Source organism: Cebidichthys violaceus, unplaced genomic scaffold (genome assembly GCF_023349555.1).
Source record: "Cebidichthys violaceus isolate CVI_PGR_0920_01 unplaced genomic scaffold, fCebVio1.0.p SCAF_105, whole genome shotgun sequence".
In the NCBI taxonomy this organism is placed as follows: domain Eukaryota; kingdom Metazoa; phylum Chordata; class Actinopteri; order Perciformes; family Stichaeidae; genus Cebidichthys; species Cebidichthys violaceus.
The window spans coordinates 76,445-96,894 of NW_027176269.1; the positions used below are offsets into that span (position 1 = coordinate 76,445).

A 20,450-nucleotide genomic window follows, 5' to 3' on the forward strand; every position below is an offset into this window, starting at 1 on the left:
AAGGGTATAATAAGGTGCAAATGTATATTATTTAAAGTGTTTAAAAACAATTAGACTGTGGTATTAAAGGGCATGTGTTCATTTGCAGTGTCTCCATTTGACTTTTCTTGCATATTTGCGATAATAAAAGGATGTACTGATGTAGCCCTGACGTGCGTCTCATTGCTCACCGGGCAGCAGCTCGCTCTTACTCAGGGCTGACTCCGGATCAGCGGTCCACGGCTCCGGAGGGACTGAGGAACGGGCCGAGGTCTTGGAAAAAAACCAATACGCTCCCAAACTCCAATATTTTGCACCGAGTTAAACAGTTTGGTCTTTTCAAAAATGCTTCTACTTAATTAGCAGCAGAAAGCTAGAGGGACTTTTCATAGTGGAGCAGCGGCGCTTGACTCAGTTTGTACTTAGCATGTGAAATGTTAGGAATGGAAATGAAGCAGGCTGACTTTATAAAACACAGCGTCTCATTTCTCCTGAAGAAGAGGCAGGAATGAAGGCAGGCGAACATATTGCCGGGTTATTGAGTCATTTTAGAGTGAGATTTACATATTTCTTAATTCCTGTCAAGACTCCGGTCGTACAGGAATATTCATGTTTGCTGTTGGAGTAAAAGGAAAGAAGAAACGGACAAAGTCAGCATCTGCTCAGTTTAGTAAACAGTGTGTTTATTCCTTTACAAAATAGGTACAAATACATAAGTATTGTTTTTTTCTCACACAAACAGGATTTTTTCAAGATATGTACAAGAGTTTACCAAAAATAACGTAGTTCTAATAAACACATAGTTCTGTAAACAATATTTACAAATCACCCTTACATTGAAATGCCATTTCCCGTCTGTTTACTTCAGTGATATTGTCCTAATGTTTTGGCTAAAGAGCTGTAGTAGTAGAAACGTCTCTGAAACCATAGAGATCACTGATCAAATCATTGAAATCACCACAATAGATATTGTTGTGCTTGTTTTTAAAACATGGTGTTTTGGAGATAAAATGTATGAAAATGTGTTAAGCATAAAAGCCAATCCCAAAAAAATGCTAAATAAAATGTATTAATTGTTAAAAATAAGTCGGCAATTTCGTTACTACTTAAAAGACTCTCTGCTATAATACAGTGACAGCGTTCAGTCGTCAGGTAAAATAGATGTAAAAAAAAGTGCTGTCAAAATGTACAACGCACAACAGTTCAAATGTCACCAATATTTAAATACATTTCAATATGACAAGAAAAGCTGCATAGAGGCCAAGATATTGAGTTAAATAGAAAAAAGGACATAAAGGACATAAAGGACAGTCTTACATAACACAACAAAACAAATGTAAGTAACAAGGCGACATGTAAGAGCAGCTGTTTAGTCCCATACGTCTCTTAATACGTCTCTCAATACAAATACAAAGACAGAAACAAGATGGGAAAGTAGACGTCAATTTGAGGCTGAATCAGCTGCGGCGTCCTCCAGGTCCAACGTGACGTCACAGCTGTGGTGTTCAGGACTACAGGGAAGTGCTTTTCATCATCCGGTCATCAGGCTCAACTGAAAGCAGCTGAAGCGTTTTCTGTTAAACGTCATCAACGTGCGGGTAGGGCAGCGAGAGCGGAAAGGTGAAGGAATGTGTGTCTGGATCCGAGGTTTCACTCTCCCCACTCACCGGAACCACCGGAACCACGAGGTGAGCGCGATGCAGCGCGACGTACAAACATCTAGTCATAACAACAATGTTCACAGTATGCGTGGGTAAAAAATAAATAAATACTGACAAGGGTGACCAATCAGAAACTGGCTTCATGTTTTTCTTCGGGGACAGATTCAGGTGAATAGAATAAACCGCCGGATTCGGACTCATTCGAATCACGCGGTTCTACAAAACATCGCAGTGACACGTGGGTTATTCCTTTCTCTACAAAGCTCACGGTGTGATAAAATATACATGCTGTCAAATATTCAATAAGAACTATTTACAGGTACAGCGGGGGGGGGGGGGGGGGGGGGGGGGGGGGGGGGGGTGGAATTGATCGAGATGCTGTTATTTGGAATCCTAATGTTTCAAAACGATGTCTCTGTGCAGAAATCACTCGTTTTCTGAGTTCAGCTCAACGACATTCATTGAACCGGTTCAACAAAGAGAACAAAGGAGAACACATCGCAGGCAGCGTGCACACTTCTCACTCTGAGGTTTGTTCATTGAAGCTATACGTCAAATAAATAGATGCCCGACACGATTGTGGCTCACGAAAACCACTTTGTTCCTTTAACGAATTCAACTTCAACAGAAAGCCTTTAAACGCAGCGTGGACCTGAAACGGAGGAGACACGGATCAACGCTTTCATTTTAGTACGCTTTTTTTTTTCGTTCTCTTCTCTCTCTCAATCAATGTCTTCTTATTAAAAGTTACATCACACGTCACTACAGTACATATGGAGACACAGAAGTGAAACATTAGACCTGATCTGAAGGCACGTGGCTGGGGAGGAGGAGGCTGAGGTCGGGCGCTGAGCGGAGGCTACTTGAGCAGGGCGCGGTAGAGGAGGAGGGAGTGGGCGGTCTCTCTCTCCTGCTCCATGTAGAAAATGATGTCCCTGAGGTTGACGCGGGTGATGCGCTGCCGAGAGTACTGCCGCGATGAGCTGGACGGGCTGGAGGAGCTGGCCGGGGAGCCCGCCGAACCGCCTGAAACCTGGAGAGAAGGGAGGGGTCAACATCTCGGTCAAGTTCACCGTCTTCAATGAGTAACATGGCCTTTAAATACAGCATGACAACATGTTCACTTTCCAACAGGACACCCAGGTAGCTACCGTGAGCGCTGATGTAGTCAGTGGCTGAGCTCACCAACAGAAGAGGCATCGCTTCTAAAAACTGAAACCGCACCAACAACAAGTCCAAAATACTTAAGAGCAGGAACACGGCGGCGAAAATTCCTCGTGGTTTTTTATCAACAAATATTACAAGAGTCGACAAACATTTCTAGCTAAGCATAATGGACAAAGCAACAATTAGCCGTGCCAGCGGCATCCATCGGATGGATCGCCATGAAACCTTGTAGAGGACATTCGTGTTCCCCAGAGGATGAATCGGAAGTACCTTGGTGATCGCCTGACTTTCTCTCTAGCTCCACCGTGGGTTTGGACTCTGCCTTCCAGTACCCACACTACCACAATATTTAGTGCGTCCCAATACATATTATGTCAATCAATGTACACCAAAAATACCAGGGTGTCCTACACATTCTGCAGTGTGCAAGCCAGCCTGCTTTTCTGGCTATTCGGACCCACAATCTTTGCGCAGTTCAAGGTGCAATGTTATGAGAAAGTAGTATGTCCCAACGGAATGCATACTGAACAGTATGTACTTAGTAAAGGCAGCTGCAGTATGTACTAGAAGTGAGAGAAAGTGAGTATGTACTGTCATAAGATTGTTAGCATGCTAACAATGAAAACTAAGGTGGTGAGCAAGGACATTGTACAAAGCATTGTAGCTGCTTAGCATCGGTATGTTAGCACCGTCACCTTGAGCATGTTAGCATGCTGATGTTAGCATTGAGGAAGTCCCTTTATGTATCAAACGTTCCGTGAGTAGTTAGGTGAGCTGAACGTGAAGTGATTGTGCTCTGGGTTTGGGTTTCACTCACTTTACTTTCCCCTTCACTGATGTGTGTTTTGCACTTTCTCTTTCAGGCAATTAGTCCTCACTTAATCACTTTGCCTTGAGTGAACCAAAGGAATCTTTGTGGCGCAGTCGAGGGGATAGCTTCCTGGTTAAACATAGTAACTGTTCAGAAAATAAGCAAACGCCATGTTCCCCATTTCTCATGAGTGAAGTAATCGCTGAATGGCTAACACATTGACGGTATCAATGGTAAGGAATGCAAAGTATACACCTCCAATTAAGAGAAGTAATCCCTCTTGCAGAGCCTGAATAAGATCAAACAGATACGCTAATGACGTCCAGATCGTTAGCTTCACGTTGGGAGACTCTTTTCTGTGGTCAGCTAGCTGAACACGAGGCAGAGGGAAAACACTGGCGACGCTCTCAGGGAAACTTACATTGTTACTTAAGCGTGTCCTTTGGCTCTTTACATCGCCCTGAATATGAACACATTCCCCCTTCTAGAGGGAACAGCGCTGCTGACACGGAGCCCTCGTTGTTTGTGTTTGATCCAGGAAAAAATGAGAAGGACCCTGTATACAGAGGGCCGATACAAATCAAGGGCTGCATTTACATTTGGAAATGAGAAACACTGGGACGGGAATCCAGCAAGTGCCCACTTGAGCCCAGGCAGAGAGAAATAAGACAGACGTTTGAGTCGGGAACACCCTCTCACAATTACCTTGATTGCAGCAGTCTGTAAACACACGGCACAGACAGGCCTTAATTGCAAACACATGATGGGCACGGGTTTACAAGAACCGAGCCAAAGTCCCTCCAGCACCGCCCTCCCCCCCCATGGGCTTGTCTTTGTGTGCACTTGTATGACAGTGTTTGGTTTGGTTTGGTTTCCCTCAGTACACTCTCTGACCCCGGAGGCCGGGTGATGAGTGAAGGTAGCCAGGCCGCCCAACAGACCTCAACCACATCAGGGCCCGGTCTGGCCAGCAGAGCCAACTGACGCCCTGTTTCTGCCTCTCACACGTAGCTGCTGCTCGTCTTAGCATTAGCCAGACTTTGTAGCAACTGCTGGCGGGACAAAACACAAAGTGACGGGAAGCGCGACACATGGGCCGACCGATAGAAAAGGTACTTATGGCTTACGAGCGGTAACATTAAGGGCGATGAGCAGCTTTGGCTACGTAGCGACACAAACACCGGAGAGGCTCTCATAGCGGCGCCGCTAGACGAGCTACAACCCAGACAGAGACTCTACGAAGAGCCGTGGTGCTGCTAGTGACGGTCCAGCACACTCCCTTCTGAGGCATTATCCTACGGAAACTTTTGGTGAAATTAAGAGACATCTACAGACGCAAATAGACCAAGTAGTAAAATAAACACCTGAATGTGTATTTTGGATGTTTTTTTTTTACCTTAACTGATGATATTTCTGCATTCTGCTGAAGTAAAACTTATATTGCAGGACTTACTGGAGTACTTCTAGATTTTGGTATTGCTACTTTTGCTAATGTCAAGAATCTAAATATAATATATATATATATATATATATTATATATATATATAATATATAAGTATGCCGATAAGTTGTGAGCGGTACAACCCAAAAAGAAAATACATTTGATTATCCTATATACTGTAGTTAATAAACTATAGCCTTAAAAATAATAAATGAGATCAACACTCAGTCGTTCTATGCAGGGAAGCAGGATATTTATATATATATATATATATATATATATATATATATATATATATATATATATATATATATATATATATATATATATATATATATATATGAATACGTATTCATTATGGAAATGCAACTGAAATGCAAAGCCGTTTTTTGTGTGTAGTCATGAAACTAAAGATGTGTTCCTAGCAGAATCCAGAAGCCTATTTCAACAGAAAGGGTGACAGCGAGTGTTGGGAATGTGTGAGGTCGGCCTGTGCTGAATTATCCTGGTCTCTGGTCGGTGATGCTGACCAGTAATGCTGAGATGCTGGGAGGGCCGCGGGTCGAAGCAACGCCAGCTCCCCCTCCACCACCACCACCCGACCCTCACTTTGGGGAGCGACCCCAGCCTAATCAGGCCAATCATGGCCGACCACATGTGAAAGATGGGCCTGCCTGCTGCCATGCCAATTACTGCCACTCAGGAGCGAGCCCGGCGACGGGGCCACAGATTTCACCAATCAAAGCCATCCATCCACCTGGACGGATGGGCGGCCGTAGCCACGGGCGGTCGGTGCCGGGGTGGTGCCGCGGACTCGGTGGTTGATGGTGGGTGGGGGTGGGGGGGACAGTGAGCATAGCCAGATATCGGCGTTTCAGGTAGTGTGCCACGGCTCCCAGAATGCCTCATTCCCTTAAGGGACAGCGGCTGCCCTCAGTGATCCAAAGACGGGCAGAAAGGTCAGCGCTCGTCCAGGAATTCAGTCAGCGCGGCCTCTCCTCTCCGTCTTCATACGCCCTCCACAGGCCAGCAACCCCAACACCGTATGTTGTATCAGTATCTATGGAGACCGATGCCTCTCGCCAGCACACGCAGGAGATCGTGTTGAGGAAGAGGAGGAGGAGGAGGAGGAGGAGGAGCGGGGATGGGAGGGGTGAAACATCGACGATGAACAAAGCAGATGGCTGAGTGTCAGTTAAAAGGGAAAAGGGAGACATCAACAACCGCGCTTTCCCCGTCGCCAGCAATTACACAGCAATTGTGTCTGAAATCCGATGAGAAACAAAATGGCAGGCTTTGTAAGGTCACAGTGGATGTAGAGGGAAAGAAGTGGGAAGAGGAGAGAAAAAACAGGAGAGCAGAGGCGGGAGAGAGAGAGAGAGAGAGAGAGAGAGAGAGAGAGAGAGAAACCTGAAAGTCTCAGAATCCGCTTGGCCAAGAAAGATCCATGAGGCAAAAAACAGCATCTGTCATTTTATCTGTGATGGGCGCTTGGAGGCATTATGTCATATGACATATCCATCGTACAGAACGCACAGGGATACTTCGATACATCTCTTCAGACATTTGACTTGTTTGGAGCAGGGGACAGAGAGAGAGAGAGAGAGAGAGAGAGAGGAGAGAGAGAGAGAGAGAGAGAGAGAGAGAGAGCAGTGGATAGAACCCGAGGAGAGGAGAGGAGAGGAGAGGAGAGGAGAGGAGAGGAGTAATAAGGCTGCTTTACGGGCTCTGGTCTTCAGCCACATTCTGTTGACATACATGACAACGTGCCAATGGGCCAGACACATTACTTTACACTATTTACCACACACACACACACACACACACACACACACACACACACACACACTGCTGGAATTTCAATAATTACGATTAATAATGGTGATTTATAGATGCTATAATTATAATTATAATATATTATTGCACAAAAAATAATTGTTCGTGGCGTCGACAAATTAGAGCACCTTCTCTCTCAGCCCGGTGAAAACCCTCTCGTTATGACCTGGTACAGACAGAACCGAAAACAGTACCGGCAGCTTGAGAGAAGTGTGGGTCCACAAGAACAAAGTCCCCATGAGTTCCAGCCCAGGTTATCCACGGCGAATATGAAGTAAAAAGCACAAGTATATCGTTATATTATTATTATCCCTATTGTCTACAAATGCCTTGAAAAGTCCAAAACTACAAGGCCTACATGTTCCTACTGAAGAAGAAGCTCTACAACTGCTAACAAACACGTTCAAAACGTCTCTTCTTTAACAGCTTGGGTTCAATTCAATTCAATCAGAAGAGCAAAAGAAATGTCTGTAGAAGTATGATGAAATGATGAAATGATGAAATGCTCTGACTGGGTCGCTCGGTCTGAACACCTCATCCATTGTTTACACACACACACACACACACACACTTTGGTGTTCTCGGCCTCCGATGACCAGCAACACTCACCTTCAGCTTAAGAGGACTCAAATTAATTCCCCTTTTGCTAAATCTACTTCTGATTAATAATGTATGTGTTCGCCCTCTCTCTCTCTCTCTCTCTCTCTCTCTCTCTCTCTCTCTCTCTCTCTCTGCGCTTTTGACTCCGTCTCCAATTGTGCAGCGGCAGCAGCGATGCTTGTAGTGTCTGGAGGAATTTACATACATTCGGTCCTTTTATTGTTTTGGGGGGGGGGGGGTTCTGGCTGATCCGTGGCTTTGAACCCTGAGTGGCACCCGTGCCTTCATGCCGGAGCCAATATTGGATTTGGCCCGGGTCACACCTCAGGGCGGTGGGTTAATGGCCCACTTTGCCAGGCACACGGAGCTGCTCGGCCCGCACAGGCGACCTGCTGGCTCAGCACTCCGCCACCTCACAGCAGAGGTTGCAGATGGGCGGCAACACACACACACACACACACACACACACACACACACACACACACACACACACACACACACACACACACACACACACACACTGTATGTACCGGTACGTGACGACACCCCGGCTAACGCACGCCGCTAACTAAATCTGGGGGGGAAACATTGCTCAGCATTCATGTGGGGGATAAAGACTCGCCCCGTGTTGGTTGAGAAACAGATAAGCTGTTCATGATGCAACATTACTCTTTTGTTGTTCTTACTTTGATGCCGAAAAATCCGTTTAAACTCTGAAGTCTACGCTCCAGGCAAGGAGGCCATATATAGCACAACAGAGACAGACTGTTGACAAGCTAAACAAAGAAGTGAAGCAAGAGCTGAACCAGGTGGTGTCTTTTTATTTTTTATTTCACACGTTAAAGCCGAGGTGGAAATGATCAGCAGCCACAAGTCCAACACTGATGAACGTGATGTGATGCTGGTAGCCAGCCATGATTTGGTGGTCCAGTTTTTGTTTGCTCAGTGCAATTGACCTTTTGCTAAGCCCCGCCCCCCACTGTTACCATGGAGCCCACACTGTCACTAACTGCACTCGCTGAAGACATATCTGCATATCTAATTTCAGAGAGAATCAGAAAGAAGGGTCTACAATATGAGTTTCAAGAATATATCCAGAATATTAAACTGATTCAGCAGCAAAAACATATATAACCTCACTGCTGACTTCATACTCATCGTCTCTCTCTCTCTCTCTCTCTCTCTCTCTGTCTCTCTCTCTCTCTCTCTCTCTCTCTCTCTCTCTCTCTCTCTCTCTCTCGACTAGACCCTCGCTAGCGTTACGCCGGGCTTGCAACACCCTGCTGGAGACCCTGACAGAGCATGCCAACTAAATGAATTGATGCTGCGGAGACTTACTGGGAAAGCGGCTGCATGTGTCCACGACCATGCAGCGGCCATTTTGAAAGAGTTAACAGACGCCGGCTGATTCATCGCGGCTGCTAACTCTCCCGGACGAGTGAACTGGGGACCGAGTCGCTCGTTTTGCACTGCAGCTGGTGATAAATGACCGATTTGACCCATTTATGCATCGACCGTGACTAGCTCGAAATCCACAAAAAACAGCCTGAAAAGGAAAATCTGAAACAACCGCATGAGCGTCTTTGGAGCGGAGGCGGATACTTGTCTGATTCTCGATGGAGCTGGTTGACGCTACGCTATGATTGGCCGGTCTACTTTCGAGAGGCGGGACTCAGCGGAGGGTCAAGCGGCTGCTAGGGCCTTTAAAGTGGCTTGCAGGTACTCCTGATGGGACTGACTAGTTCACATGCTGGTTCACCGCTGGACGGACTGAGGAGCTGGCTGTTTGTTTGGCTGACTGGCCGTGGGCCCGACTGACTCATTTACCGACTGAAGGACAGACTGACTGGTTGACTGACTCCGCGCCAGCGAGCAAAGCTTTCCCACATGTTCTCCTCCACACCGCATTTCAGCCAGAGGAACGCCGCCACGTGGCCGCGCGGTGTGTTTACAGCGCGGTGCCCAGCCGTGGGAGTGCAGCCCCTGCTTCAACCTCCAACACTCGGGCCCCCCGAAAAAAAGCCTTCTCCAACGGCCCGCCGTTAATCGGCAACAGAGAGTTTCTCTCTATGCCTCTCCTCTTTCTCGCTCCCCGCACGCCCACAGACATGCTGGATGAGGCCATTTTGAAAGAGTTAACAGATGTCGGCTGATTCGCCTCCGGGCCTTTCTGACATCGCCCGAGTGATGTATTTGATGTGGAGTTTATTCAGCTCTAATAAACGTATAAAGAATTAGAATAATAATTTGCAGATGTACATGCGCAGATTATATGCTGGAACCTCTCTTTGAAGCAAGACGAGGCGGGTAAGATTAGCAGAACCAGGGGAGAGGATGAAAAGAGGTTTCTGGTTCAGCCCCACTGATAATCAGCGGGGTCAGGACGGACTAATACCGGCTTTACGTCCGTGCGCCGACGCAGACGGCCTTTGTTCCCGTCGCAGGTTCCTTCTCTGCTCAGACAAGAGGCTGCCATTGTCCCTGTGCTCTAAAAACACAAACAGCTGGAGTGTGAAACACCATTTGCGATATCTGTTTTTTCTCGTTTCATGCGTGCTTTTTGCTCATCTGTCACGTTGCGAACGGTAGAAGGAAATAAAGGGAGGAACACAAAGGGATGAGAGTGAGGTCTAGCATTCTGATCACGGCAAAAAAAAAAAACAACAAATGAGGGAATCACTTTCAAAACAAACAACTTCCATTTGCTTCACAGCTAAAGAACAACAAATCTCAAAAATGGCCAGTTGCAGAGTATCTTAATGCCCACATAAACCATAAAAACAGCTCCACAGCTCCATGGCAATGCATAGCAACCGTGCAGAATTTTCAGTCAAGGAGAAAGAAGGCAAAAAAAAAAAAAAAAACACCTTATTACTTCTAACTCCTGCAAGCCATTTTGGTCTCCAAAGGTTTTAGAGCGCCGCAGGCCATGTGTCTGCAGTGTTTCGGGAAATGACTTGCCTTCGCACGAACACTGCTATGTTCTGCAGCACTGCTGCCCCCAGCATCCCCGCTCAATTTCTGTTTAACCCCTTCCTGCCTTCCCCTCACACTGACTCACTGCAACAGAGAGCTCACACCCAGCACAATGCTGTCACATTGTTCAGCCCGCCGCAGAAAAACGAGGCGAGAGCAGAGCAGCTTTCTTTTTGGTTTGGGGTTTTTTTCACGAGCTAACGCCGCGTCCAATTTCGGCTACTTAAGCACGTGATCTTAACGAATGGCGCAAGGTCACGCCGGGGCAGAGGGAAGATGGAGTGAGGAGCCCCCCCCCCCCGTCCCTTCATTCCACTAGATCCGCCGCGAAGCGCGACGCCGTTTGCACACTTGAGTGTGTATCAACGGGCGGATTAAATCTGCAAACTCGTTGACACAACACATAATTAAAACATCTCGCTCGGGGTCAGGAATTTTCTAATTAGTAGTGTACTGACAAAGCTGCAATTCCATCGCCCTGAGTTTCAAAGTCCACAGGTTACTGCCGAGATGAAAGCCGACCCCGGGGCTCTGTTTCTGCAGGGGCTGCTCGCGCAGTTCCTCAGAAGACAAGTCGCGGGGTCACCGAGCTAAACAGCGCGCCGCAACCCGGAACCTCGCTCCCAAACAAAAGAACTGCAAACTTTTTCCTGCCTGGAAACCCTCCCTCCTCCACCTCCACCACCAACACCCCTCTCTCTCCCTCTTCCTCTTTCCTTTTCAACCTGAGAGAAACAAAAGATAGTGTGAAGGCAACCAGATGAAGAAACCATAACATTGTTTTTTTTTAATCTGTTTAATTAAAATGCTGTGAGCCTGGGCTAGCTGAGCAACGTGTCTAACGCTACGAAGGCTTTCTGAGCCGGGTCTTTGTGGCCTCAGCTGGCAGCACTGGCACAGGAAGCACCGTGTTCACATGTTGGTTATTACTATCTAGTGGATGAATAAAAGCCTGTTGTCTGGAACAGACAGAGGCTAACGTAACAACAACGACGCGCATGGTGCTTTCCTTTGTGACGTGTAAATCAGCTGTATTTGTTTAGAGATCAAGAGCCAATCAATAATCCGCCAAAACGATGCGTTCACTGTCTCTTCCTCCCTGGTGTTTCTCCGTGGGGAGAGCAGAAGCAGCAGGGAGACATGGCCGACAGCGTTCCCGCTAACCTGGACAATTAACTCAGGCCAAGTATTCTTCGGCTGCACGAAGTATCAGAAGTTAGAACTTTCTCCCCCCCCCCGCTATTAAATATTCAAGGCGTTTCATATATAAAATGAACCCAATTAGAGTTAAGATGGGAGAAGTGTAATGAGTCTCAAGTCAGAATGCTTGTCTTCAGAACTGTTTTCACTAATGAGCCCTTGTTGGTTTATTTCTTTTATTTTTTGCACACTTTACTTTCAGTGGTGTGGCACTGTCATTTCTGCCCGCTTTTGAATTTTTAATCCAAGTTGAATGTGAGGGTGGTGACTGAGTTAATAACCACGGCACCGGGCTCTTTTCACGGTGGGAGAAGTCGCCCAAATGAGGCTGCTGGTGGTCCGCCCCCTTTGATGTCTGCGTCGGGAAAAACGTTCCAAATAGGAACAACCAGTTAACAAAGGAAAAGAAAGCCTATCAGTATCCGAGTGGTATCGAGACGTAAATGACCACACTGAGGGGGGGGGGGGGGTCCTGAAACATGGCCTAATTAGGGAGAAGAAGAGCAGCCTAGCAGAATACCACGGCACCGACACGAGGAGGGGGGGGGGGGGGACATGTGCCGAACTGTCAGCCGTCACATATAGATCCTCACATGAGCAGTGGCACATTTCACTTACAAGAAGAGGAAGGCACCACCCAGTGGGGGGGGGGGGGGGGGCGCACACGGTAGATATGCAGATGGAGGCGATAAAGAAGCACATTTGAGGGAATCGCTCCTTGATCTCCAAATTGACATAAACAGGGACATCGTTTAGCCATCACAGACTCCGTTTTCCGGCGCCGCCGTCGCAGGTCCCCCGTGCACCTGACGGAGCGGAGGAGGGCGGCTGTCTGAAGGAGCAGGTCTGATTAAAATCCGGGCTCTACTGGGGAAAGACTAGAGAGCTTCATGTTTTATATAGATGGCCCAGAAAGAAGGAACCCAAACTTTACAGGAGGATTGTTCTTCGTCTTTTCTTGAGCAGGAGTGCCTCTGTGAACGTTTGTGACCCCCCCAGTGTCATCGTCTGTTATCCGACAAGCCGACAGGGTGAGAGGCTGGAAATAAATGTTTCCTCTTATTCATGTTTGGGGCATTTGAAGACTCACTTTGATATAGTAATATGCCACTTATACTGCTACTAGCTCTGCTGATGGAACAGACACGGAAGTCTAACGATTCCACATCAGATACATTTTGGCACCGCAGTGTCAAAGCTAAAATCATATCATACGCTGTCGATTAGCAGTTTAGGTGGGTTGGGGGGGGGTTATGGCAGGCAGCATCACAATTTTTGGACTCAGCTAAAGAGCTTCTCATTACACTCTTTCTCTGGCGGTTCTTTCTGGAGGCCTCGTTCCTCCCATCAGGCTCCTCTTCCACAGGCCCAGAAGGCTTCCTTCCTACCTGCACAGCATTTTGGCAACCTGCTTTATTATACCACATACAACAGCATCATTTCCCAGGCAAGCTGTGTGTGTGTGTGTGTGTGTGTGTGTGTGTGTGTGTGTGTGTGTGTGTGTGTGTGTGTGTGTGTGCATAGAAACGCTTATCTACATATTGACTTGCTTTAAATCCACACCCTTGTCTGCCATAATAATTACACATCTTGTAAAAGGAAAGCGCTCAATTCTCTTCCCGCACCTGAGGCGGGCGGCTGCAGGACTCGCCCGCCGGCGCCCAGCAAACACGCCTCCGGCGCCACCTGGTATCCGAACAGCTTCGGCACACAGCCGCAGACGTCGCCTTCCGCGCTGCAGTGGCGGCTTTGTGTTGAGGCTTCGACGGAACAGAGAGCGCCCGACGGTAGAGGTGTTGCGAGGTATTGCGGGGAACAAAGCAGTTGGGATCGGTCCGACAGGTAATAAAGACAGCGGGGGGGGGGGGGGGGGGGGGGGGCGCTGTTTTATAGTTGTCAACGAGTCAGACCACACACACACACAACACAGCAGGAGTGTGTAGGTCAGCCCAGGAGGTACGTTTACATCGTGCAGCTCTCTGGACCTCATGGCATGCGTTTATAAAAATGGCTCCAAAAAAGGCCAAACGGCATCCATCGCTCAGAGCCGTGATAATGATGGGAACACTGAGGCCGTATGCAGCGACTCACAACTCTCCCAAAGTTCTATCAGTGGAGGGGCGTTCATTAGTCCCCCAAAAAATACATAATTTATGCAATCTGAAAAATACATGTGATCATGAATCAAAGTGGGAATGAGAGACACAGAAACATCGAGGTTCTCGGGCGATGCAAGTTCTTTTGTTTCGGGGGGGGGGGGGCATGACTGGGCGGCTGTCCTCGCAAAACACGGTCGACCGCAGCATCGTGGAGGCCGAACAAGAGCGCCTCCTACAGTTCAGTTTCCTACACTATCCATGCACTGAACAGTGAATATATTCTATTGTTTAATTCTACTAAATATGTAGTGGACATAAAGTTCAGGGAACTTGGGAGACTGACGCCCCACCACTGGGAACGCACGCACGCACGCACGCACACACACACACACACACACACACTCACACACACACACACACACACACACACACACACACACACACCTTCACAGCCTTCATCCTGTCTCCGTTCAGGACTGATAACGTTCACGCGGTGCGGCAACGTCTCAATTCTGCCGAGGTTATTTGTCAAAAAACGCCCGAATTTCACAGTTAATTGGCCTCCCTAATTAGCACAGGATGTCTAATTCCCATCGCAGTCAGTGTGTTAAATGGTGAAAGCTTTAGCAGGCGGACGCCGTTCCCTCTTCTTTTTTTTGGTTGGGAGCTCGGAGAGAGTCCCCCCCCCCCCTACACCGTACATTACACACCCAATGATCGATCCTAAATCTTAATTATGGGGTCGGCAAACAAGCAAGGGGACTTAATGAACTGTGCGCCTTGTCAAACAGCTGGCTGATTGTATTTATTGAGATATATGTTAAAGTTAATGATTCGGGCAATTAACCGCCGACCCCCGTTTGTATTCTCCGAGGGACACAGAGGGGGCCGTGGGAGGCGGCCACCGGGGCCACAGACCGCGGGCCTCGTGCTCGGGAATAAAGATGTCACACAAATGTGTCTCCCCTGTGTGCTTCAATCCCAGTCGTTTACAGCAGCTCCTGGTTCACAGCGCTCTGGTGCTTTCAGGGACCTCGTCCCATTTAATGATCCGAGATGGCTCGGCAGAAAACAACCACGATACAGAAGCATAACGGAAGAAATCTAACAGTGGGCACAGCCTTTATTATCAGAGGCTCTTTCTTTTCTTTTTTTTCACGCCCATCCATTTCTAACTTTTTTTTTTCTTTTCTAAATTGGTCAAATGGAAAAGCAGCGAAAAGCGAGAGGGGGAAAAAAAGAAAAAAAATTAAGCCGAGCTGAAAAGTGCGACTTGGATTTAATATTTTATAATTGCCAAGGGACATTGTAAGATCAATGAATTTTTGCCCGGGACGCACATCAGAAAGAGATGTACTTCAGTCTTTTTAGGGAACATTGGTCTATTTAATTCCAGTGTCTGATGCATGTGAAATATGCCTTCCATGGCCTCCTTCTTCTTCCCCCGGCACTGCTGCGGGCAGACATTACCACTTTTAATGGGCCGCCATGAGAAGAGGCAAGCCAGCCAATAACCCATCCTCACTAATGGATCGCCTTGTTTGTTCTCCTTCACCATTCTCCGAATCTAATTTTAGATGCTTGTTTTTTTCCTTTCTCCGTTACGAGACAAAATAGAGGACACTGTACCGCAACGACATTTTAGCACGAAACAATCACAAGAACGAATTTACATGCGGAGTTGAGTAGCTGCTGTTTGTTCCAGGACGTGAGGGGTCGTTGGAGTGTAACTGGGAGCCAGAACAGGGCCTCTCCCAGTGGGAGCCTCAGGGGGAGAGGAGCTTCTGGGTGTTGTAGAGAAAAGCTTAGAGTGGAACAAAGAGGGCAGTTAACAGCGGCTGTTTTTAGGGGTTGGAATGATCAACTCACTGAACAATATATTCACTTGTTTGCCCTCAAAAGGTCCAACATGTCCTCATGACTTATCAAATCAAATATACATTTGAAATCAAAATGATCGCTGAATCCTCACACAGCGGTTCAAATGGTATTGAACAAAAAAAAATATTCTCGTGCGATTCCCCACGAAAGCCAGCAACACGTGGCAATTTCTGCCCGTTACGTGGATACGGCCTTCTTCAGATAAACCTCCGTCTCCACAGACCTCCCGGTTAGCTTTAGGCAACTGAACTACTTGGTCAGGTTGAGGAAAAGATCGTCGATTGGGTTAAAATAACCACGAGAGTGACGTTACAGAAGTACGCATAGGTGACAAAAACAATCATCGGTGGTTTCTTCGCTTCACGGGGAACGAACAGCTAAGAGACCAAGACCAAGTCTGGCTGGTGACATACTTTTGATAAACATCAATTATGTATTTTTCCATCATACATGATCATTTGATGGGTGACCTTTGCGCTGCAGACTTTTTTGGGGGGTAAAACAATGTCCCTTTGCATCACTTAAACATGCCACGTTCAACCTTCCACCATTGTAGAGAAGGGTTCACTACCAACGACATTCCTGCAAACATTCCTCAAGACGTCAAGGTTATTGGTGAAGAGAATGAGCCGCCGAACAAACTGTGAGAGAAACTCAGAGGAGAGCTGTGATGCAGTGAACATAAAGATGGAGAAAGCTGCTGCTTACAGGATGCATCATGAAAAGTCCTGAATCAGATTTTGGAAACTCAAACTAGCCTCAATGTTGGCATTTCTGCCGTCTAGTTGTAGTATTCTGCCTACTCCGTACATATAACCACCCCCCCTCCGCCCTCCTTGGCATTCTTCTGCCCCCCCCCCAACCACCCAACCCCCAACCCCCAACCCCCACCACTGCCAGCACCTAATGAAAGATCCTTTCCAGCTCTTTTTCCTTTCTTTCCCCAGGCTCGAACCTTGACAGCTGACAGTGGAGCTGACATAAAACTTATAGTCAAGGGGAAAACAAACTTAAACACATAGCGACAAGACGCCGCGCTGCTCTCTGCTAATGCCACGGTGGCATTCTGCACCAGGCAATCAGGGAAAGTCTAACGGCGTCACAGGAGGTCCGATAAAAATAAAATAGAAAATAAGTGAAAGAATGACAGTAAGTCACACAAAGACAGGAGTTTCTAAAGTGAGCCATAACAGAAGGAACTCTCAGGGCTCTCCAGGGAGCTTCCGCCACGCAACTTTCAGAGGCTACGCGTTGACAACTTCATTAGCAGCGCCCGCGCTCGGCAACTCTCAAGTCGCTCAACGGCATCGCCGCGTGTTCAGGACGCCGATGGTTGGAGGCCCCGAGTTCCCATCTCCTCCAGGATGGAGGGAAGCTCGGGCGGGCGGGCGCAGGACGGCGAAGACGGCGAAGCTTTGTGCGGATCCCTGTGAGCGGCGAAGGCGTAGGACGAGGAGAGTGGGTTTGCGCGGCGGAGCGCAGCATGGGGGCCCGAGATGTTAGGCCGTCCCCCATGTCCCCGGCCAGCAGGCTAGCTAGAGAGCCAGCCATTATCGGCTCGCCTCCATAGCAGCGAGGCGGAGCGGAGGGGGGAAGGCAGCGAACTTCATTCTTCAGAAATTTAATTATATCAAGATTAACAAGGGAGGTAATTAATTTCTTTAAGATGGGTATCTCTTAAGGGCCTGGGGCTCAACTTTGTTGTCAAAACTGTATATTTAACCATTATTTCAGGGCAAAGTTTTCCAGGCAGAAATGAGGGGGATACTACTGCTTTGAATATGGATATGTAATATGGATATACAGGAGGTTCTTATCTAAATACAGAGATTACAGTGTTAACACCAATGTGTGCATTCACGTGCATATATACATATGAGGTCCATTCTGTAATTTTATATTTATAGTTGAGATTTTTTTTGCTTAGACTGAGCACTTGTATGCTCAGTCTGAAGTATCACGGTCCATGCTAGGATAGGTGCATTCTCTGTTTCCTTCTATGATCTGTTGGAACGTGTGGGAGTCCTCTCTGTCGCTGAGAATCTTTAATTACTGTCTCATTTCTTTAAGTGTGACAAACTAGAAAATCTAACCTAAATGAGTGGTGGAACGTGGACAGCCCGTGTGTGTGTGTGTGTGTGTGTGTGTGTGTGTGTGTGTGTGTGTGTGTGTGTGTGTGTGTGTGTGTGTGTTACTGATCATGGAGGCTCTTTAAGCCCCTCTCCATGAATGAATACATTAAAGGCCCGTGATGCTCAGTCAAGTTGACAGTCACCGTATATTCCACACCGAACAGACAATCTGGCTGCTGCGTTAGCTCCTCCGCTCCCTCACTCTGTACGTATTTTGGGTTCATGTGCAGAGAGCCAGATACCAATGTGTCAGAGAGTCAATTATTCTTTCTTTTTCTACGCCTCACGTCTGCTTTTATGAAAAACATGCTGAGGAACATCAGGCCCGGCCAAACGCACATAAACTGAACAGAGGCAGTGGAACAAACAGGAGATCCTTTTGAATACAAACCATGGAGACCTTTTCTTAATATAAAAGGTAAACAATGTGGAAGTATGGTGTCGCGTGTAAATAAAGCATCTAAACAACACATTTAAAGCTGACTCTACTTCTCTCTAGTGTCCACCAGGGGGCGACTCCTCTGGTTGTATAGAAGTCTAGTCTAAAATGACTCTACTTCTCTCTAGTGTCCACCAGGGGGCGACTCCTCTGGTTGTATAGAAGTCTAGTCTAAAATGATTCTACTTCTCTCTAGTGACCACCAGGGGGCGACTCCTCTGGTTGTATAGAAGTCTAGTCTAAAATGACTCTACTTCTCTCTAGTGTCCACCAGGGGGCGACTCCTCTGGTTGTATAGAAGTCTAGTCTAAAATGACTCTACTTCTCTCTAGTGACCACCAGGGGGCGACTCCTCTGGTTGTATAGAAGTCTAGTCTAAAATGACTCTACTTCTCTCTTGATTTATTCCCTCAGTAAACATTGTAAACATGAGTTTATGGTCTCAATCTCTAGTTTACAGTCTTCTTCAACACAGCATGATGTTCATTTAGTACATTATGCTCCATTTAGAGTCAAACAGACCATAAAGCAGGGGATGCTTTAGGGGCGTCTGGGAGTTGAACCTTTTAAAAGACTTGTGTTTTCAGTGCGTGAAAGTTAATTGTAACATGTTGTCCTAACGGTTGTACTTGGCTCCACACTCTTGTGTTACTTCTGGTTGCAAAAAAAACAAGATGGCCTCGAACAAAACACCAAGATGGCAATGGCCAAAAACCAAGATGGCGACGGCCAAAATGGCAAACTTGATCCATCAAAACAGCAGTCCACAAACCAATACGAGACTTATGACATTTTCATCGTTTAACATTTTAATCAGCTTCAGCTTTACTTTGTGTCTAAATGTTAGCATGCTAACATGCTAACATTTAGACAGTGAACATTATACCTGCTGAATATTGTGAGGATTGTCATTGTGAGCATGTTAGCATTCTGAGATTAGCATTTAGCTCAAAGTCCAGCCTTACAGAGTGTGGCTGTAGTGTTGTTTACAATGGAGCCAGCTGTTAGGAGGTTTAGATTTGATTTGCTTCTTTATTGAACTGATATTTGTTATGTATGATAAACATGCGTAACAGTGTAGGTTGTAGCAGCAGTAAGTGAAGATAATATGTAATAATAATGTATTTCAGGTCATATGTATCTATGACATCTATGTTTCATATTTTGTGCATTTCATTATAGAACCAAGTGGGAATGGATACATGTATAACTACAGAGCAAATGTATTCATCTTTTCATGCTAATGCTGAAGCTGCATTTTAAATGCTTTAACCCACAGATCACAGTGCAATGACCACTGGTGGGCACCGCTCTGCTCTGCTCTGCTCTGCACTGTGCAGGGGAAGGGAAAGTTGGCAAAGTGCACCTCGCTGAAGCTCTAAGAACGTATGGCATCCAGCCAAGGAGCCCCTGTAACCATACCGAAGACTCAACTTTGTCTCCTTTGTGTCCTCGCTGGAAACACAGAATCGCCTTGAGACGCAAAGTCAAACTAATATTACAATCTTCTTGACATTATGAAACCAATAGCAGCCTCGCTGTGCCCTCTTTAATCATATTTATGTGGTATGTAGAGCAGGGGAACCCACACAGGAATGCTTATGCATCATGCTAAAGTCGTCGCATTCTAATTTACTTCCCACTCTGCATCACTTCAGTGGTTAAGTAAGTATATGAAATCAACGGCTAATCTGGGGTTAATGCCAATGCACCCAGTGGGTTTGAGAGAAGCCTCCATATTGTTAAGAGCAAAAAGTGGAGCTCAACGAGAAAACTAACACACACACACACACACACACACACACACACACACACACACACACACACACACACACACACACACACACAAAAGGTCAGGTTGCCTGTCTGGTCCACTGAAAATCCCCACTGTGTGTTTGATTTGAACATGGAGAGAAGGAAAAAGGAAAGTAGGAAGGAGGCATGTTGTGGCAGTAAAAACAGCAGTACTGTTTACTGCACCAACAGGCAGGCATGACTTTTTAAACCAAACACTATCCCAGCAGATCTGTGGAACGAGATGAGAGGAAACGATGGGAAGGAAGAAGAGTCGAGGAGGAGGAGGAGCGAGTGGTTTTCCTCCCCGCTGTCCCTTCTGCTAGCATTGACTTGGCCAGTCTCTCTCTTAACCAAACAGCCTGGTTGGTCCTAGTCCTCTGAGCCCCCCCCCCCCCCCTCTACCCGCTCCGGAACCCTCGCGCTCTGCAAGT

At 46.9% G+C, this 20,450-nt stretch overlaps 1 protein-coding gene across 1 annotated transcript in view; it reads right to left on the minus strand.

The window, feature by feature from the left end:
* Positions 1–641: 641 nt before the first annotated feature.
* LOC137888476 (transcription initiation factor TFIID subunit 4-like) overlaps positions 642–20,450 on the minus strand; it is a 66,055-nt gene continuing 46,246 nt past the window's right edge. The window contains exon 9 of the mRNA XM_068731882.1: positions 642–2,673. Within this exon, the coding sequence (XP_068587983.1) occupies positions 2,500–2,673 (174 nt within the window). The 3' untranslated portion in view covers positions 642–2,499. The remainder of the gene's footprint in view (positions 2,674–20,450) is intronic.